The sequence below is a fragment of the Accipiter gentilis genome, chromosome 17 (genome assembly GCF_929443795.1).
Source record: "Accipiter gentilis chromosome 17, bAccGen1.1, whole genome shotgun sequence".
NCBI classification, from domain to species: domain Eukaryota; kingdom Metazoa; phylum Chordata; class Aves; order Accipitriformes; family Accipitridae; genus Astur; species Astur gentilis.
The window spans coordinates 10,283,947-10,305,833 of NC_064896.1; the positions used below are offsets into that span (position 1 = coordinate 10,283,947).

The 21,887-nt window shown below is 46.4% G+C and overlaps 1 protein-coding gene across 1 annotated transcript in view; it reads left to right on the forward strand.

Annotated features, from left to right (window-relative positions):
* Positions 1-171: 171 nt before the first annotated feature.
* Positions 172-21,887, forward strand: part of CRACR2B (calcium release activated channel regulator 2B) — a 49,666-nt gene continuing 27,950 nt past the window's right edge. Inside the window, exons 1-3 of the mRNA XM_049820693.1 lie at positions 172-227; positions 470-712; positions 21,169-21,424. Of these exons, the coding sequence (XP_049676650.1) occupies positions 172-227; positions 470-712; positions 21,169-21,424 (555 nt within the window). The remainder of the gene's footprint in view (positions 228-469; positions 713-21,168; positions 21,425-21,887) is intronic.

Below are 21,887 nucleotides of genomic sequence, written 5' to 3' on the forward strand. Positions count from 1 at the left end.
CAGCTGGGGCACATGGAAGCCGATAGCCCTTGGAGTCTGGGGCGCAAGCCTGCGGAGCCAGCTGTGCCTTGCTCCTCTGGTATTGCCGGCAGGGCTGCGGAGCTGGGACCCCCAGGGACAGGGAAAATAACACCACTTAGGTTGAGGTTTGTCACTGCAGGTGTCGGACAGATGCTGCGGGGCTTGGGCTTCCGCCCCCCGCCCCAGTCTTTTGGCAGCAGTAAACTGTAGAAAGATACTTTGTTATGTGCTATCACAGCATGAGCACAAGTGCTGCGATTACTATTGTAGCATGCAGCTGATAAAGCAAACTGCTTTTTGACCCCTAACGACAGCAAAAAAACCCAACCGTCCCAACTCGGTGCCGTTAATGGCTGAGGCCGATTTTTCTTCCACGAATCAGCCTCGGCGCCGGGTGATGCCTGCGGCTTCGCCGGGGGACCGGCTGCGAGCGGGGCCGGGTGCGCAGCCCCAGCCTGCCTGTTTCGCGTCCTTCGGGGGATGTTTGGGGGAGGGGGGGGGGCGGCCCGGCTCCCCGGCCCGGACGCCCGGCGGGTTTTCTCTCGCCCGCCCGCGGCCCCGCTCATTTCCGGGTCGGGGCCGCCTCCAGCGGTAACGGCGGCTCCGCTCGCCCGCGCCCTCGGGCAGGGCGGCCGCAGGTGCCCGCTCCGCTCCCCGCCCCCCCCCCCCCCCCCCCTTTTTGCCGGATCAGGTAAGCGGCCTGAGGGGCTCCCAGGGACGGGTGGCGGCAGCGGCAGCAGCGGGGCGGGCGGGCTGCGGGCGCGTTTTCGTTGGGGACGGGTCCCCTCACCGGGGCGGCTGCCCCCCCCCCGCCATTTTGTACGGCCGTTGGCGCTCGGGCAGGACCCCCTCAGGGGCCCGAGCCCGCGGCGGGGAGCCGGCGAGGACTCGGCAGGCGAGGTGTTGGGGAGCGGCTGCCCCAGCGAAGGGCCCCGGCCTCGTCGGCCTCCCCTGTCCTTCCCCTGCGGCTGTGGGGAGAGCGGAGCGGAGGACTGGGGGGGCTCCGTGTGCTGCGGGGGTCCTCGCCTGTCCAGAGCAACGTACCTGCTTCGTCCTCAGCTGCCGGTGGTCCCTTGCCAGCGAAGAACGGCTACGGAGGACCCACGTTCCTGTGCAAAGCCACCTTCTCTACCACACGCCGCTCCCGAGGCGTAGCTGGGCCGTGGCCACGGGATGGGGAGTGCAGCCCTGGCTGGGTCCGGGCTGGGGAGCTGCCATCCTGTCCACCTTCTCCCTTCCTCTGTTGCTCTGAAGTCTGCAGGCTCCTTTGAGGTGAGGTCCAGGGGCTTTGGTCTTGTGTGCTGGACCTGAATGGAGATCTTTTATTTTTATCTTTTTTTTTTTCTCTAGCATCCTCTGTTCGGGGAATGTTCTTTCTTGCCACAAACTAGGTGCAGATGACACTGCACAGTGAAGATGCCACAGGTCCCTATGGCAGCTGCATTAGTGCTGCCTCTCCTTCTCTTTGGAAGGAAAAAATACCAGAGCTTTCTCTCTCCTAAGACTGCAGCGTCTTTAACATCCCGTGCGCATGGGATGCACTTCAGTGAACTTGTGTGTTGAACCTCAGGTCCTTCCTGTAGGACTTCCTGAAAACAGCCAAGGGGAAAATAGGCCAGTGATCGCCAGCCTGACACAGGGAGATGGCTGTGCTCAGGAATATCCTGAGGAGGCAGGGTAATCCAAACAGAGCTTGCTTTTTTAGATGTGACCCGTTGAGTCCTTGCTTATTCTGATGGAGATGATGGCTGTTGTGTGTCAAGGGGCTCTCAGAAAACTGCTAACTTCTTGCCTTGCCTTACACAGGTTCAGGGGCAATTGCATCTTATTTTTCATGTTCTTGAGCTATATTTATTTCTGAGGATCACATAAGCAGGTGTATACAGATGAATATATATATATATACATCTCCTGAGGGCTACAGAAATGGCTTTTCTAGATCAAACAGATAATCAGTCTAGTCTGTCCTTTCACTGGCCAATTCAGGTGGTCCAGAGGAGGTTCTAAGAAAGTGCAATAGGCTGGAATCCTCTCTTTGCCAGGGCATCCTGCCGCACGGAGACATGCGGCATAAAATTTTCGGATCCTTCATAAGAAGGTATAAAATCTCTCCAAAGTTACCCTGCTGGGTAAACAATGTTGTTCTCATTCTCCAGAGCATCACTTTTCTCTTGGTCTCTAAGCTGGGTAGAATAAACTGTCTGACTGGAAAGTCTGCTTGGCTGTTTTGTCCATCAAATAGGAAAATTTCTCCCCCCACCCCAGTCTGATGCATCTAATGAATCAAGACCCTACCATCTACTGATCTGAAGATTGTATTGCAAAGGAGGACCGTCTTTAGCAGCATGCAGATAGTGCTGGGGGTCTGCTGTTACTTGTAACTTTGCCAGGCAGCCTCAGAGAATAAACTAATGGGATGAGGACAGTTGGCAGTAACATGAATCATATGGGCACAGCTCCATGCACAATGTTCTTCATGGTCAGAGAGCTTTGCAGATATTGATCCTTATGTACAATAAACTAGGTTTGGTTTCCATTGTATAGCCCATATGTTACTTGCTGTCTAAATCTTTTTGATTTGATAAGGCTGCTCTGGGACCAAATCCTCCCACCTCTCCTCGCCTGCTTGCAGGAGCTTATCTCGGATTTAAAGAGTGACAAGAAACTTCAGCTGTAGCAAATGTGTCATCTTCCACTGAGCAGAGCAGCATCTTTCCTGTTCCTGCCAGATGCCTTTGATTGCTGCCCATATAAAGTCTGAGGTGGAAATACTTGGTTTACTTTGAACGTCTGAATCTTGAATGATCCCTTTTGTTGTTGCATCAAAAGAGCAGAACTGCAACTGTCCTTTGTCACTGTGTAACCTTCGAGGTATGGATAGCCCAGCAGCTTGAAAGGGAGATTCTGTTAATGTTCTGATTACCCCTTTTAATATTTTTCTAGCAGTGTTCTCTTCTTCCCATCCTGCATCGTAAAGCTTTAATTTCTTGGCTGATGCCGAGAAGGATTTCCCTATGCATGGGCCTAACTGCACATTTTGCTAAGCAAACCTGACCTCTGCAGCTGTGCAAGGAGCACTGGGGTGGATCCACTAAGTATTCCCTGTGTGCTTCTGCTGTGGCAAGGTGCGCAATGTGCTCTTCTCAGGCCATATGTTCAAAAGTCTTGCCAGCCCTAGGCTTTTAAAAACCATGAGCCAGAGCTTAAAAAAAAAAAAAAAAAAAAGGTGCCATGGGATGACATAAGTTGTGTTGTTTTGTTTTGTTTTTTTTAAATGAGGTTCTTAATTTGCTTTTGCATGCTGATTTCTGATTGTCTTGGAGATTTCTGCGTGTCTGTATAAGCTGCCAGGAAAGCTTGAATCTTGGTATTACACTTGCCTGCAGGACCTAGGGCCCTCAAGTGGAATAACAAATATTGTGAGCTTTGGGAAAAAACGATGCCAAACCTCAGGTTAATAGCTGTTGTAGGTTGTGCGTAGATTAGTGGTACTGTGAACTTTCAAATGAAGTCTGGAGCCATGGTGGGTTTTCCTGTGCATCATTTGGGTTGGAGTAACATACGTGATTGGGAAGCCCTGTGGACTTTTTAACCAGGTGTTTTTCTCTTAACCATGTGTCACAAAGCACTAAAGTAGGAACAAACACTCTCTTGTGCTCTTAGAGGCTGTGGCTTTAATCATAGGTTTGTTTTGGAGGAAATAGGTATGGTACAATGCCCTGGAAGGGTACAGTGCTCTCATCTGGTTGCCATAACTGGAGGAAAATCTGTCAAGTAATGAGATTGAGAGCAAAGAGGCTTGTAACATCCCTGCTTTCTATCTAGTGAAGTGTCTGATTGCAGTTAATTTAGTAGAGATGTCATCTGAAGGAGAGGAGCTGTTGTCCCTGCTTCTGCAGGTTTAATCTCTGTGCTGGTACAAGACTTTGTATCACTTCTCTGCACTAGTTAATGGCCCCATCTGTGTGGAAGGGACTGCCTGGTTCAGAAGGATGCTTGAGGATTACATACACCTGAAAGCCCTGTGGGAAGGTTTGTGTTGTTCTGAGGATGGTAGGAGACGTGTAAAAATGTGACTGGGAGCCATGAATCTCCTGACATCTGCTGTGGTGGTCCAGCGCTGTCTGGGCATGGGGCTGGCCCGAGTTTGTGATGCTGGTAAGATCCCAGCAGATGCAAAGATGTCACTGTTTACTGCAGATTATATGTCATGGGCTGAGGCAACCTGTGTTTTTGAAGAGGAGATGAGAGTATGAATAAGGGGAGAGCTCTTAAGACCTCTACTACAGCTTTCTGAAAGAATTAGCCTTGAGCACATGTGCTGGATGAAGGCTAATGCAGTGAAAGCTTGAAAAATGTCAAGTCCGTTTGTTGTAGCTGTGCAATCAAGGTAGCAGTATCTAGCTGTTTATTGCTTCCTATCTCAGGCTCTTCAAAAGAATTAACAGGCAGGATATCTGCAGACCTTTGGAGTAGTAGAACTGGTAGCTGTGGTGTTAAAATTGCGGAATGTCTACATAAGTCATTTACGCTATGGAAAGCAAACCTTTTGGAAAAAATGCAGCTATGTCTAGGCATAGCTAGGTGAGTCCAGCCTCTGGAAAAGGAGGGTTAGAAGCAGACCGCAGTCTACCTCTAAGCCTTCGGCTGGGCGTAGTGGGAGTTTGAGAGAGGTGCAGGTGCAGGATAGCACATTTAACACATAATACAGGAAAACTAGGTGGCCTTCACTGTCATAGTAGCTGAATACCTCTCCATCTCATTCAGCAAAACATCTCTGAGTAAGAGTAGTGCTTTTACCTGCCTCAGTTTCCCCTCTGTAAAATGAAGAGGAAGAAACCAAGCTCATCTCTAGCTGGGAATTTAAGCTGTAGGTGACCTGTAGGTTGACAGCATGATGGATGTTGAAGTCTTCTCTCCGGACAAATGGTCTGACTCCCTGTAAAATAAAATTGACTGGCTTATGTATTGGCAAGGACTAGTGTGGCTGTACTATGTCTAGGGAAGGTGAGCTGTATGCCTGTGCTAGCAGCAGGTGAAAGTGAGATGAGATGTATAAATATTGCTGAGCCTTATTTTCCCCATAACTCTTGCTTGTGGACTAAATGCCCGTTTTTTTGTGGGGTGGGACAGGCAGGCCAGCAGAGCCATCCTGCTCTGGTGTGAATCGCTGCAGGCTGAAGCTCCTGGCTTCTGCCCAGCTCCCCTCCTTGGCAGGTGCAGAGCTGCTGAGCTTTGCCCAAGAAGGAAGATCAGCGTCATCATCAGTTAGGTAAGATAAAATGTGACCAAATCCCTGTTACCCTTGGCAGGTGTGGCTAGATGCTGGCTGGGATTTGTGCAGCTCTGAGGAACAGCCAGGCGTTGCAGCTGTGGGGAGGGTTGCAAAGCCTCTTTAAAATGTGGAGAATTGATGCTGGAGCCCAAAAGGGAAGGTGGGTGCACCTCAAGGGATGGTAACAGCAAGGGTCTGAGGGATGTGAGTGAAGGAACAGCCATCCAGTAACCCTGTGGGCAGAAGGACTTCTGCTGTGTGTCCCTATGCCTATGTCCTGCTGTGGACTCTGGGGTTGATGTTGCTCCATGAGCAGCTCCATCAGCTCAGTGTCCTCTGAGCAGGGCTGTGCGGGTGCCCTGGTGCCTAGCAGGGCTGAGGACCTCTTCAGCAGCAGTGCTACCAGAGCCTGTCTCTTCAGCTATAAGGTTTTTGAAGTTCAAAGATGTCTGTTGTCCTGAAATGTGCCCTTCCATCTGAGATCACGGAAACTAGGAATAGAATTCAGATTTATTGGAGGGAAAAAGGACACAAGTGGATGTCCTCACAAATGTACACGTTTCTTCCATTGCACGCTTTGCTCCTGTGCTTGAGAGCTGCCTTTGCTCTTCTTTACTCTCTTTGCCTCTTAAAGGAGTTTGCAAGATCTCTGCTCTACCTTTCCTTCCTCCCAGACATATAGCCAGAGAAGTAATCCTCTGCTCCAGTACAGATGCAAACCCCCCTTTGATTTAATGCGTTTCCTATGGCACAAAAAGAGTCTTGCTTCCCATGCAAATCTGGTTGCTTAATCAAAGCTGCTAAATGCAAATGGACCACTTGTAACTGTTCCTTCTGGGAAGAGTGGTGTGGCCTTTATGTAAAGCAAGAAGATAAGACTTCAGGAGCTCAGAGAGCAGAGCAATACACAGATTTGTGCTGGAGAGAGGTCAGCATGGCTGTAGTTCATTCACAACCTGTTTCCAGACTTGTGAGGTGGGTACTAGGCAGGGGGATATTTCAAGCTGTCAGTGTCAAAGAAATGAGCATTTATAGAAATGGATTAACATTTACTAGTTATGGGTGGGTGGGGGTTGGTTGGTTATTCTCTCCTCTCTCTCCTTACCACCTCCCTGCTGCATCCATGTGCAGAATTGGCGCCGACTGTGATTTGGTGACTCAACCCGTTCTGACGCCTGGATCCCTTTCCTCTATTCAGGTTGGACAAGTAATGTTCAGTCTGTAACCATGCTTGAGAGCTCTTGCTATTGCCCTAGATATGGGGAGCTGTAATGATGCTTAGATTGGCTTAATCCAATTTGATCTGAAAATCCACTTCTCTGAACAATAAATGTCACATGTGGGGGGTGGTATTCAACTGTCTTTACTAAATCAAAAACCTTTTTGGCATCGGTGTATGAAGCCCTTTTCTTTTCAACATGTACCACTAAATGCACAGGATGTGCAGTATGGTTGAATTAGCATTACTATGGGAACTGTAACTTTCTGTGTTTCCTGACCTTTATCCATGTAACACTAAGGATTCATTAATGTGGCTCCAAAATGCTATTTATTTTTTTGTGTTTGATAAGCTTTTTTGTTCTGGTCAATACTAAGAGAAGCTTTATAAAGGACCCCAGGAGGAGATTAGAGACAGGACAGGCTACGAGGGAGCAGTTTGCTCCCTTTTTTGTGCTGTTCTAGCAGCATCCCAGCTGAGACCGTGGTTCAGTGTTAAGCATCACCTCTGCAGCAACAGTAAACAAAATGGTGAGTAAATTCTCCTGCTCTGAGGCAGGTACCTCACTTAGTGTGGGTTTGTTTGGGGTTTTTTTGCCTCAGCTACACTGCTAGAGCCTGCCCTAAAGGATGTGTGATCCTGGGGCTGAGGCAAAGCTGAGCCTGTGAGGAATGGATCATCCTGGTCTGAGAGGAGCAGAGTTGCCCTCTGGCAGCACAGAGCCCTCCCAGATGGCTCAGGGGACCTCGCTGCCCCTGTAAAACCTGTATTAATGACAAATGTGATGGTTTGCAGTAATCTTCATGTCCATTTTTTAGTCTGGGTTTTGAAATAACCATCTTAAAATACATGGGGAAGGGCTTGCCTTTACCTTCACTTTCTTCATGTCCCATCACTTGCTGCTGGGAGGATGGGGCTGTTTGGAACTCCTCTGGTGGGAGGTTGATGAGGTCTCTGCTGTTCAGATACCATTTGGAGTCTTGTCAGTGGAACAGTGGTTTTTGCTCTCTGTAGAGGCTGGGCTTGCCCACTTGTGACTTGCATGGCAAAGGTTGTTTGCTGAGCAAATATTATCCTTGAGGGCTGACACAAAGGCATTTGGGGCACGGATGAGCAAAGGGGACGAAACCATACCAGGTGAAGAGCCAGCCTGCCAAGGTCTCAACATGCTCTATTTTTTTTTCTTTGTCACCTTCCAAGAAATCCTGAGGCTTAACTAGTGGGAGCTGACACTGCTGAGGGCAACTTCATGCTGCCTGGAGGCCCTGGAGCTGCCATTGAGCAACAAATCCCCATCAGTATCTCCCAACTGTCAGTGGGCAGGGGTGGCTTTGCTTCCTTTTAGTGGTGCTGTGGGATAGAGGGATGCTTTGGTCAGTGGCAGGATAGAGGGTGGCATCTCTGGCTGCTTTAGTGAGAAAGTCCTGGGGTGTGCACCCCACCCCTGGGGTGTGTTTTATGGTGCTTTGGAAAGATGGTCCTTGCACTGTCATCTTATTCTTTGCCTTTATTTTTTTTTTCCTAAGCTCTCGGTGCTTCTTTCTGTGAAACAGGTTGCCAGCTATGTAAAAGTGGAATTAAACTTGAGGCAGGATTCACAGGGGTAGTTTCCAGCCCTGCCCTTGTTGAAATTGGATGGGAGGTAGGCAGAGAGCTACCTACAAGCACAGCTATTGTTGCTCAGGGAAGGTAAGTTCAGCATGAATCATCTGCTTTCTTGCTACTTCTTCCCCTCTTGCCTAAGGCAGCTCAGAAACAAGCCCTTCTCCTTCACAGCTGTGCATGAGGCAGGATTACAAGGAATTTACCTTGGGAGCTTAATGGCAGGTTTTATAGTGCTACTTTCTGAACCGATGGCTACTAGCCTATGTTGGAAGGGGCATGAGATGTGTAGGGAGCATTGCAAACCACACCTCCTAGCTTGGAGCTGCTCTGATACTCTATTTACAGTGGCGGTGTTTGTTCTCCGCTAGCTCTTTGCTGTGGAATATACTGCCGGTTCCAAGGAAGGGGAGTGATACTATCCTGCCACTCGAGGTATTTGGGGAGACCTGCAGAGAGAGAAAATGAGGTTGTGCCACAGGGTGGAGAGGAGGGAAGAAAGTCTGTCTTGTTTGGGCAAGGAATTATTTGAGAAGGAAGTCTGAATGAGCTTGCAAGTTGCTGTGTCTCAGCCTTTTCTCCCTAGGAACTTTCTGTTCCAACTTCCTGCTTTTGCTTTAAAGCAGCAGAGTAGAACTTGCTGAGTGCAGTGGCATTGTATATCACTACAGAAAATGGCTGTTATTCCTGTGATGGGAGAAGGAAGATTTATTGGTTGGTTTTAAGGAGCTGGAGGTGCTTAATTAATAGATGGTTAATACTTCAGTTTGGATCACCCAAAATCTCTACGAGTGTTGGACTGAAGAAACTTGCTCTCAGTTCTGATGTTGGTTCTGCAGGTTGCTTAACTAATTCTAGTGACTTGTTGATTTGGGAAACTGCTGATTTAGAATAATGGCTGCAATAGTTACATATTCAAAAGTAAAGGGGAAAAAGTACATGCTTAGAATATGTGGGATTGTGATGTTTTCTTATGAAATGGATGTCTTGAGTTGGTTAGATTAAAAACTAAGGATTTTCTGCAGCATACTTTGTGAAGACTTGGAATTTTTTCTTTAAGAACATCTGTCAGGAAATTTTCCACTCTCTCTCATAAGCATACCTAACACACACCCATCCCCACCCACCCACCCCCATTTTCTGTAATCCTACATCAGTGTTGCTGCTGTGGGCTTCTGACTCAGTGACAGCTTTTGTCAGAGGGGAATATTCCCCCCTCTAGTAATTTCACCTTTCCCAGAACAGTTGTAGAAGTTGAAAAAAAGCACCTCTCAGACAGCATCTGCTTCCGAGTTTGCATCAAATGCTGTTCCTTGCTTTCATTGCTCCTTGCACTAAGCTGTGCCTGGTATGCAGGGAACATGTGTCCTTCAGTTGCATGTGCTATCCTGCTTTGTGGAGGAGCAGTTCAGGGCTTGTGGCTGCTCAAAACTTTCTTTAGTTTTCTGTCTTGTAGAAATCTGAGGCTTTTAGTATTTTGCTGTGATCGTCCCCCTGAATGAGAAAGGGAGAGGATATTTCTGATACCTTGTACGAGAGTCTGGAATTCTTGGACATCAGACTGATCCTCTCTTCTTTCAGGAGAGGGAGTGGGAGTGTTGACTCCCTGGATCCAAGACATGACCTGTGGCCCCCTCAGTGGTCTGACAGACAAGAGGTGTCTCTGCTCAGGGCATGGATTTAATCCTTTTCCAGTGCACAAATTACACTGGCATTACAGGAAAGCTGTTTTGCATAGCACAGGCAACACCTCCTTAGCTCATAGGAGGGGATGAATCTTTACCTTTATACCCACTCTTATCTGGGTAGATCCTTAGATGAGAAGGTAACGAAGTGTCACACACCTGTGCATACGGACATTTTCATCTCTGTGAGGCAGAGAATGGGTTAACCGTCTTCTTGGAACTTGGCTTCACCTAGCTGCCTCAGCTCTGTTTGTTGTTTTAATAGCATTTGCAGAAAGGTCAAACTGTCCATGGGTCCCATACCTTGCTCCTGGGCAAAACCAATACAGCACCAGCCGTGAAGACGCTTCTCCAGGGGGCTGTGGTGCCTAGAAATCCTCTCCATACTCATTCCTTGTCGTTAATCTGTGCAAACCATTTTTTTCCTTTAAGTGCATCTTGCAGATTCAGAGTAGTGAGGTAAAGCTTCTCCCCCTGGTCCCATTGCTAACATGCAGCGCAGAAAAGATTATAGGGGTGAGATCACTGTCCAGTTCTCAGGATACTGGAGGTGAATTTCCTGGAATGTGGAAAAGGTGCTCAGCTAGAGAAGAAATCACTGTCTATCACATGTATTCAGTAAGCAGTGTGAGTGGGTGCTTTACCAAAAAGAAGTTTCTCCCTCGAAAGGGGATTGAGTGGTCTGATGTTCTGGTTTGATATTTTATCTGTGTGTGTGTGTGTGTGTGGTGGGGAAGCTATTTGAGGACAACATAAGGCTATGAATTTTTGTTTGTATGAGGCTGATTTCAAGATCAAGGATCTTGATCAACAAAGATAAGGCTCTTGCCCTTTTCTGTGAGCTTACACCTGCAGTACTTCAGGTGAGATGGGATTGTCACAGGATTTTTAGCCTTTGCACAAAGAGGGCACTGAAGCGGCTGAGGAAAACTTGCAACTGGCCAGGAGGGGCTTGAGCTCAGGACAGTCGGTGGCTGTTGGGAAATTTAATGAAGAAGTGACAGAACAAGATTGGGAGCCAAATAGAGGCATCAGTCAACACCATTCTTGCTCAGCATCCCGAGGCTGGGTGGCAGAAAGAGCATGGTCCATGAAGCTAATACCAGTTGTTTCTCTCCCTTACAACAAAGGTAAGAACTAGTGAAAAGATGCCTAGAGAGGGTGACTGACTTAAACAGTGACTCTGCTGGACGAGTGTGCATAGGTAGCAGCAGCCCAGGAGGGTTTCTGCTGAGGTCAGACAAGGTGCGTGGCTGTCAGAGATGCAGATTCTTGTTGGAAAGGAAAATCTTTGTTCTTATATTACATAGACAGCTAGAATCTGAGGACTCAAAGGGAGGTCCAAGTTGAGTTCAGCACCCAAGTTATGGGTCTGATAGCAGTGATAGTTGTGGGGAGAAGCCTGACCTTTGGCTGTTGGAGTATCAAGTCCAGTTCATAGGACTGTCCTTGGTGAAAATGCAGCAAATGCTGTGGTCCTTTTGGCAGAAGACTCTGTGTACTTGGAGGGTGGTTCCTGCTGATGAGAAAACAGCCTCTATTCATGCTGAGAAATGGCCAGGCTGAACCAGCATTGTGTCTCCAACAGCAGCGAATGGCAGATACCCTTGTCTTCCCAGCATAAATGTGTAACAATACTTCCCTAGTACACTCTTTTGGCTGTTTGTGGTTCAGAAAATGTTCACCAAAACAAGTATTTTGTGTGATAGTACTTTATGGACAAACTCGGGGAAGAAAAAAACGGCCACTTCTGCAGCCCGTGAACACCTGTGACATCCTCAGCACCCTGTGTCAGCGAGTCCCATGCTTTAATGGTTTGCAGAGAAGTGCTTCCTCCTGTTTGACATGCAACTGCCACCACCCAGTTTTATCTGAGGCTCCTGGATTCTTTTCTTAAAGAAGACAGTGACTGGGCACAATTCTTCACCATCTCTGCCATTCAGGAATTGGTTACACAGGCAACTCCACAAAAACCAAATTTCTGCATTTCAAGCTTTGTACATCCATTAGAACCTTTTATCCACTTATTCAACAAAAGGCTGTTTCTGCATAATATAATTTTGCCCTTGAAGTACTTTGAGGACACTGATGGTGTGTGTCCAGCTGTCCATGAGCACAGCACTAAGGTGTGCCTCCTTTCAGCCTGAATTTTCTCTGCAGGACACCAAGTGTGATTGCATTCCTGGGGGCTGAGAAAGAACCTCGTGTACCAGTGCCTTTGCTGCTCTCAGGGTGTGAAAGGAGTCTCCACTGCAGCATTTCTGCTGATGTGTTCTTGGTGAGCTGCAGCAGCCAAGGTGGTGCTTGTCATGTGTTGAGTTTTCCTGGATGACATCTTAGCTGTTCAATAACTAGTGGCATGAGCCCAGCAGAAGCACACTGACTTCTGATGGTTGTTGTCTCTGGTACTACCTGCTCTGCACACAAGTGCTCCCTTTACTAAAGTGGCAGTAAAGGCAAGAGGAAATTGCCAGCAATGTTCAATTAAACAAGCTGAGGAGCTGCCCTGGATTTATATAATTTCCTGTAAAGACTATTTGAAGAGCTTTAAATGCCAGTTTAGGTCTGGAGCTTCTCTTCCTTATGGGGCATTCCTGCCTGCTGCACCAGCCGTTGGAAAAGAGCAGTAGAATAGAGCAGGGATCTCCTTTGCCTGGGCTCCCAGTGCTCAGTTTTTAATTTGAATCAAAAATGATCCAGCATGTCTGATGTCAAATGCCAAGTCCTCTGTCTTCTCTCTTCGTTTTCCCACATCTGGGCTGGCAAAGAAAGTTTGTTTGCCTCCTGTCTACCTGCCTGGCCTGTAGGTATCACCAGCAGAGCACACACTCTGCAGTCAACATGCTTGGTGTTATGTAGGTGTAATCTACCTACTGATTGCTGAATTCAAAGCAGCATCTACCTCCAACTTCACAATGCTGTTAGCGGTATTCAGCTAATGTGAATAAAGGCTATATTATCTCTTCACAGCTAAAATAATCTTTCTTTCTCAGTTATATTCTTGAGCTGATTGTCCTCTAACAGCCATGTATTTGTGGTAGAGTATTAACAGCAGCGGCATCGGTGGGAAACTTGCTACTGATCAGAGCCTTTTCTACTTGACTAAGTGAATGATATTTACTTACTGTTGGGTAACCATGTCCTTTGTGGATGTGCAGCATGATCTCCAGCCTGTGAAAATACAATGAATTCTTCTTGAAGCCAAAGGTTTGGTTTTTCCATTCCCCTGCCGCTGTGGTATGTAAGATGAATCCTTATGTTGCATTGTAGGAGATGTTGCAATGTTTTGTTCTGTCTCTTTAAAAAAAAAGTTTCAGGAAACCTGTAAGCCTTTATAAAAAGTAAAGGAATTTGTAAAAATTAGTTGTTTTTAAACTAGCTATTGCTATTTGTCATGTCTTATTGCAGGCATGCTCTTTATTTTCTGAAAAATCAGCTGCGTGCTAGTTATATTGACAGATCCAAGACCATTAGGTGTTTATGGAAAAAATGTGGTTTGGATTTTGGTTTTAATTGCTGAGAATTAACTCTTGGCCCAAATATTGTTAGAGGAAAAACTGATGCTTTCTCTCTCCACTCCCCAAGCAAAACAACCCAACAAAGCCAAAAGCCCAATTAGTAGGAGCAGTTCCAGTGCAAACACGCGCCCTCAATGTTTGTAGTGCCAATGCTGTGACACTGTGCCAGTGTGAGAGAGCTGCAAAGTGTCACCAGCTTGCGATAGGCATGGCTGGGGAGCGGTGTGTGGGTGTAATTTGTGGCAATTTCTAGGGGAAATAATATTGTTCTGGTATGTTGTGGATACCTGTGTGTGTTGAAGACTTATTATATTGATGGTTCTTGGCACGTGTTGTGCTGTTGAGTCATGAAGCATCAGTGAGTGCAGTTTTAAGAAGTTTATTTGTTCACCTCTTGAAATAAAAAAAAGAGAACTGTTACTTGCAGATAGTTGCTTGCAGATAGGAGCATAGAGTCTGCATCAAACAAGTTTCTCTGTGGCCAGTTTGTTTAGCAAAGATCAAGAAGTTGGTATGCTAAGTCATAAAGAAGTGTTCCTGTTTGATGAACTTTGGTGAGGGAAACAGTAAACTGCAGCAGAGCAACTTTTTTAAGATGCTATTCAGAATGACGGAGCCCCTTCCAGCTCTCTGTTTCTAGGATATACCTCTGTATTGTACTGGCATATCCCATGATGAAGTCATCCATCGATATTGCAGCATGGGTTAGCTCAGGGCTATGGAGCTGGGCTAATCTCCTGCTGAATAAATAACACAAAGGTTCCTGGATTCGTTCCTGTTTCCTTAAAGGGATACAATCAAGTCCAGGCAATTAAAAGAGAGAGTGAGTAAGTGAAGTGTAGCTCTAGATATTACACCTGATTTCAGGCTCTCTGCCCAGGGTGTGTATAGGTTTCTTACGTTTTTTAAAAGAAAAAACTCTCACAAAACAATTGATGTTTTTCTAATTTTTCAGTGTATTTCTTTTCCTGCCATTCCCTTTGGGAAGGGAGAACCCAACAACCACCCAAACAAATTCCAAACAATGGAAACAGATTTCCTAGAGAAGGAAAGAGCAAAATTAATTTTGAACAAAGTACACTGAGAAATAACTCTTTCCTTTCTGCTCTCCTCCCAGCCTTTTCAGGCAACATGGCAGAGCCTTTTAAAACAATTTCTACCAAATGGGTGCCCGGTTCCTTTGAGCAACTTTTGGAAATTCAGCCTGTGTGGAAGCCAGTTTGACATGGAGGTCAGCGTCATTCACTGGCAAGACCTCTGCTCTACCTTCACCTGGTCAGATTTGTATGGCTGTAATTTTGTCAATGTGTTTAGAATACATGCTTTTTGCATGCAGCTAGGATAATAATTGTAAATATGTGTATTTGATCACTGAATCTCACAGTACTATCAAATCTGGGATGTGTAGGTGTAGACTGTGTTCTACTAAGAGCACTTTTTATAGTAATTATTGGCTTTCAAAACATTGGGAGGGAAAGGAAGGTAGAACAAACAGAGGAAGTGGCATATGTCTGATATAAAAGGGTATAAGGAACTGTGGAGCTTTTATTGCCCTTTCTTTTAATATATACCTGTTACTCAGCTGCTCCTGAGTGATGCTCCCATTCCATGACCAAGCAACAAATGCTTTGTACTACTGCATCTTGGTGTGCTTTTGCTGTGCATTTGTAATTTGCTGAAGCAACAGGCTTCTGCTGGAGAGATCCCTTACCCCAGCCTTTCATCTCCTTCTCTTTGTGTAATGTTTTCTCATGCAGGGGATCAAACCTGTCTTATCCAGCATATGTGTCAAGAGTGTGATCGATGCACGCCTAAACACCCAGTGAATTCCTTCCTTTAAAGTTGTAAGACTTTTTCTGCACCAGGAGTAGAAAGGGAAAGTTGTGTATTCTTCTGATCTGTTTAAATAAATGGCTTAAAGATTTAGTTTTAGTATGGGGGTGGTTTTGTTGTTTCTAACAATATTGCCTTAGGCAGAGATACAGGAGGATGTCTTCTGGGAAACTTCCCAGCAGTTATCTGAGCACTAGTCTGTGGTGCACCTTGGACACCTACCTGTAACGATTCTTCTTTAGTATTTCCTTTCATCACCATGTCACCAAAAATTCAGTGGTACAGGAAAGCAAAAACCTGCCTTTGCTTATAGCTCTACAGGATCCAAACACTGGACTTGCTCTGTAATCCTGGGTAAGCCACTTAGCCATTTGTGCTTAGTTTTTTCCTCCTTCATTAACTATCTTGCATTGGGGCAGGACTGCTAGGACTGCTGTGTATTCAGTGTGTGTACAATGCCCTGCAGTGACTGGGGTCATCTAAGGACCAGCTGTGGAAAATTTGGCTGCACTCCCCACTTTCCTTTCCTCCTTGTCATCGGGCTGTGGAAAAAAAAAAAGTTGTCATGTGCACATGGTGGTCACGGTCACATAGATAAGGGCTTGGCTGCTGATAGCATTTTAGCCATGACTTTTCTTTACCTCTTTAACACTGGTTACTGCTACAAGAAGAAGCTTTCAGAGACAATAAAGTGGAAATCATGACCCTGTAACGCTACCTTGAAAATAGTATCTCCCCTTTCCAGGAAAAGCACCTTGGGTCTGTTCTTCTGTTTGTTGAAATTTGCAGTTTCTTCAAGTTCTGTGTTCAAGGTTTTCATTCTTCAGCTTTGAGGCTTTGAAACTATTTTGATGCCTGAGTTTCATATGTAATTATCAGTCTCCAGGAACTGAGTCTTAAAATAAAGTGCCAGCTGTCACAAGCATCAGAACCAAATTGGAAGAGCTGACAATCTATAAGCATAGGCAGGTGACGTGACATACCCAGGGCCATATGGCAAGCTGAGTCAGGATTAAAATGCAGGCCTTATGACTTCCCCAAAGAATGCCATGCCCGTGGGATCCAGCTGACTTTCTGGGGCAGCTTTGCACAGGACAAACTGCAGTTTATGCCTCGCGTGGTTAAAATATGCATTTAAGTCTGGCCTGAGTTACCTCTGTGTAGAAATACAAGACCTTGTGTTAGCTGTCTTTACTGGCAGTCAAATCTCCTATTCTATGCTGTGTCTGAGAAGATCTGTGTTTGCTTTCCATGCTCTGGGAAAGTTGTCTTGCAGGAGCAGGTGAATCTTTGTTTGCTGGGCCCCAGCACACACTGTGGCAGGAGATATCTGGTGTAATCCACAGATCCTGAGACTGGCTGTCCTGGTTTCAGCTGGGATAGAGTTGTCTTCTAGTAGCTGGTACAGTGCTATGTTTTGAGTTCAGTATGCGAAGAATGTTGATAACACTGATGTTTTCAGTTGTTGCTAAGTAGTGTTTAGTCTAAAGTCAAGGATTTTTCAGCTTCTCATGGCCAGCCAGCAAGAAGGCTGGAGGGGCACAGGACAGAGCCAGGGCAGCTGACCCAAACTGGCCAACAGGGTATTCCATACCATGTGATGCCACATCTAGTATATAAACTGGGGGAGTGGTGGTGGGGGATCGAGGCTCGGAGACTAACCGGGTGTCGACTGGCAGGTGGTGAGCAATTGCACTGCGCATCATTTGTACATTCCAATCCTTTTATTATTGGTGTTGTCATTTTATTAGTATTATCATTATTAGTTTCTTCTTTTCAGTTCTATTAAACCATTCTTATCGCAACCCATGAGTTTTACTTCTTTTCCTGATTTTCTCCCCCATCCCACTGGGGGGGGGGGAAGCGAGTGAGCAGCTGTGTGGAGCTTAGTTGCTGGCTGGGGTTAAACCATGACACTGGCTTTTTCTTAAGCTCTGTATCTGGTTGTTCAGATGTTGGACACTGCACAAATCTGGACTGTGCAATATCAGAGCTGACCTTGAGCATAGGCAGCCAGACTCCGGGGGTAGGGGAAGAAGGGGCTGCAGAAGAACATTACACACCAAGGCTGGCCAGGGCAATTGGAGCCCACTGGTGCCCCTGTGTCCCTGGCATTTCTATCTTGCTGGTAGATCTCCCAGGCCCTGGGAGAGGGGTTTTTGGTCTTTGCCACAGTTCCCAGATGTGAAGGTGGCAGGAAACACTTGTTTGAGCTGAAGCTGGGACGCCATCTCTTGTGGAACAGGTGCTGGTCAAACTGTGTACCCAGAGAACTGGAATAGTCCCGTGAAGCTTTGTCAGCACCCACTGATTACAGCAGGCACCCCATTTCTATCAGCATGTTCATGTGAACAGTGAATGTTTTCATACAGATTCAAAAGGAGGCTGGTCAAGTGTCTTGGAAGATGAGGGAGGAACCATGTGGCTCGGGAATTGCCCTAGGCTGACAGTGGCTAGAAGCTGGCAGATCTCTTCAGCGGATCCTTCTCTGTGCTTGCCCTGCTGTTACTCTTCCCTCATAGGCCGTTCGTGGCCATTGTTGAGGGTAAGATGCTGAGCTAGATGAATTCTGCCATGACCCGCTATGGATGTTCTTATGATGGAATTCAACAGCCCAAGAAACAGAGATTGTCCTGACTCCAGGCTAGGTGTGCAAATTAATTCTTAACTGGTGCTGACTCAATGACTAGCTTCTCCTGGCAGAAGAGACCTGGAAAAATTAATCCTGTCAGGAAGTTTTGGTAACAACCCCAAGCTTTGTCACTGAAGGTGGCTTAGCTACGTCTTGCTGAGAGAACCTGGCAGGTTTGCCTGACCAAAAGTATTAGGTGCCCATACCTATCTCTGCCTTCTCCACTTGTGTCAGGCAAGCATGGCCCTTCCCAAGTTAATCTTTCTGCACCCAAGCCAGCTCTGCTGGCCTCAACTTTTGGGTATCAGTCCACAGTTCTAGTGTTCTAGTGACCTCAGCCTCATTCAAAGTTGTCCTTCAGTGATGTTCTGCATCTTGCTGATGAAGCTGCTTCCCCAGTAGTTTGCAGTGATGATCTGTAACTGGGGAAGGTATGACAGCACTTGTTCGACAGATCAGCTTTGTGCCTCATCTGCATTTATACTATGCAATGCTCTTACAAATGGGGATGGAGACTAAGAGCTTCTCAGTCAAAGGCCTCTGGGAGAGAAGTCCATGAGACCTGCTGGGGCTCTCTTATTTGCCACTTTGTTCCTCTACAAATGCTCTCCCGTCATTGAGAGAGCCACATCTAGCTTGAAGCAGCTTGAACAAGAGACTCTTTGCTCCAAACACTGAATTGATGGGCTTGATCTTTTGCATGTGAGTGAAATCATTTCAGAATCTTGTCCATGTCAGGTCCCAGCTCTTTTCATTAAGAGGGTTTTAGCTCAGGCAACGTTTGGGAGCTACAGTACAGCTGGGCTTTTGATAAAATGAGGACATGCTAGAAGTAGGGATGTAATGGGTCTGATTTCAGCTTGCAAATGTGTCTCAGAGACAGAACAGAACATCCTCATACAACTTTTTGTTTGCTGCAGCAGAGCTGGTAAGATGTCTGCATGGGCTGCTCAGGTTTTGAAATATAAATGATGAAGCTGATAATAAGTAAGCAAGTTCTTTACTTCTGGGGACCTCGGTGTCTCTTAGGCAGCTAGAGGGATGTTTCAGAAAACGTATTTCTTACTTGTGCTTTTTCTTATTCTGGCTGTTTTCTGCAATTCTGTCATGGCTCTTGCTTTGAACTGTTCTGTTTCCTCCCCTGCTGCCACCTATGCTCACCTTCTGGTACAGGGTGCTGCTTGTGCTGAGACTGTGTCTTTGCGGAAGGAATGGGTCTGGCAAAAAGCTCCAGCAAGGTGGCCTGTAGCAGCCAATAATTATCATTCATTCATCAGTGTGGCTATGTGATTCCTCACTGTAATCACCTATGCAGCATAGGATATTTGGGTCTTTTTTCTTTTCTTCCAAGGCCAGATTTGCAACTTTTACTTGAATGTGAAAAGTAAGCTGGAGTTCTTTCCGAATTCTTTGTATTAACATGTACAGACTTGCCATCAGAAGCAAGCTGACTGTCCAGCTAATGGAGATAATCAAGCTTTAGTCTCCAAATTTTGCTGTGTTGGCTCCATAACACACACACACGCAAAAAAGGAGGGTGTGTTTGAAAAAGAGCAAGAAAGACACGCCTTGCCTTCTTGCTTTTCATGCTTTTTTCCCTCCTTTCCTCTGCAGTATTCCCAAAAGCTTGGGTCCAGCTCTATGTCCATTGGTTGCCAGGGGTGTCTACTTGACTAGAAACGTATAATAGTACCCATTTATAGGTAGTCTTCTGCAGAGTTTCAAATAAATATCTTCTCAAGTGACACTAAACAGAGGTGCCCTGAAAAAACACTGATTTGAAAGGGGGAGCAATGTGTTCTGCTTGTTCTTTGAAGCAGAACCACCCTCTGGCTCACATACCAGCAGTAATAAACGGCGTCAAATAGCGTGGTACATAATTGCCTTCTCCTTTTGTGTCAGCTTCATGTAGTTCTTGCATGTGACATTTTTCCTGGCCATCATGCTCTTTATCCTCCTGTTGTACTAAGAGTGCAAACAGAATTAACTTGTTTGTTATCACAGCATCTGTACATGGCTTTTAATTTCTTGGAGACTAAAAAAACCAAAACAAGCCTCAAGCCTTCTTTGTCTACCACAGTTAAAATCTGCTCTCAGTCTGCTTGCACAGCTCACTTCTGTCCTGCAATGCAGAATGCGTATCTGCAGAAAGGGAAGTCTAAAGCAATCAGTGCAACAAGTTTAAAATGTGGTGGTGTTACTGAAGAAAAGCTGTTGGAGGGTGTTACATGGCATTAGTTAAGTCAGAGGGTAGGTTCGAGTAGGGATGTGTTGTATGCATCTTTACAATCACAGTGCTGTGCTTAAAGGGGTGCTTTCATTCCTAGCTTTTTTGGTTTAGGTTCTTGTAAGTAATGGGAATTATTTTCTTTGGCCTCTGAAATGTCTCCATAGTCACGTGGTTTCCTTCCTATAAAGGTGAACATTTCAGATTAAAATTCTGTTTGGCAGCTTATGAGGTCTCAAAACAGAGGCTGGAAGGCAAGGAGTGCCCAGGTTATTAAATTTCTCCCAGTGTAGAAATTGTCTGATCTTTCTTTGTGCTCTAGTAACATGAAAGGTGATGGAGTTACTATGTGGGAAAGCGTTAACAAGAAAATGTCAGAGGTGGAAGGCCAGCCAGGGGACCTGGATGGGAGACAGCTGGGAGAGACATTCCTTCTTCTCTTCCCTCTGTCACTTGCGCAGATTTTCCTCCCATCTGCCTTCATCCCGCTCTGGGTTCTTGCAGTTGTGATGCAGGTTTGGTGTTCAAAGGTGGCACAGAAAAGCAACAGGAGGAGGAAAGGCACATGTTATTACCAGAGGAACCAAGACCAGAGAGAAGCATGCTGGTCAGGGCATCCAGGGAGCTATGCAAGACCTGGGAGCTGGCCCTGCTAGCAGTGTTCGAGCCCCCTGTCTCAGCTAGTGTGGAACTATCACTGTGCTCTCATGTAGATTTACCTGCGTGCTTTAATATTCCCTTCTCATCCTCTCATCTTTGCTGAAACCTTCCGTTGGCACCTGGCTTTCACCAGCAGAGAACTCTGACTGCCTTGTAGGTCTGAGCCAGAGGAGAAGAGATGGCGAAAAAGCATCATTGCTCGGTGTGGGGTCTGGAGCCCATCACAGTGTGGAGGGTTATGGCTGTGTGGTAGGCTTAGTTGCACCCATGTTGGTGCACAGTGTGTACCTCTGACACAAACTCCCTCCCTTCCGCCCCACTCCTCAGTAACAGATCATAGAATAGTTTGGGTTGGAAGGGACCTTTAAAGGTCATCTAGTCCAGATATGGATGCTGAATATTGTTCTTTCAAACCGCCAAGGCATGTAACTAGGTGTGTGGGGGTGGAAGTGGAGGGTCATGTTTGACTGGGGTTTCTTTGTTTCCTGCCCTGCAGCTCTTCCGTTTGCCCCTGCCCTGGGGGAAAAGACTTTGAGAAGATGGAGAACCAGAGGGGAGCGCTCCTGGGGTACGTCCGCTGGGAAGGAGAAGCGGAAGGGGATGAGGAGGATGGGGTGGCTTCTGGTGCTTCTCCTTCCAACCAAATGAGCAAACTGGAAGATGTGCAGGTGGAGATGCTCGAGAAGGCAAGGGAGCTCTTCCAGCTGTGTGACAAGGATGAGAAGGGTTTTATCACCAAGGTGGACATGCAGGTGAGGGAAAAAGGCCTTCCCCTTTTCTGGGAGGAGCTGTAAAGTCACGGGTGGCAGAAGAGGGGAGAATATGGCATGTCTTTACTTTCGGCACGTGTGGGGTGTACACATGGGCTCTATCTCATTCAGATTTCTGGGAGCCAAACTCTGCCACAGCTGGCTGCTAGGAACTGAAAATCCCAGGAGGGCCTTGGACCTCCAGGAAATTCCTGGGACAAGTGAGCCTGCAATTCCAAATTTTTAAGGAATGCATAAAATCAAAAAGTTTGCAACAGTTCCTACAAACATTAAGCATGCAGTAGATGGGAAATCTGGGGGGAAAAAAATCTTTGGTTTAATTTAAAAAAACAAAGTAAAAGAAGAACCCCCCCAAAAAAACATACAATCAACAACAAAAAAAATCCACCAACCTCTTAACAAAAAAAGCTGTATAACTTTTTTTTGTCTTCATCATAGCTATAGC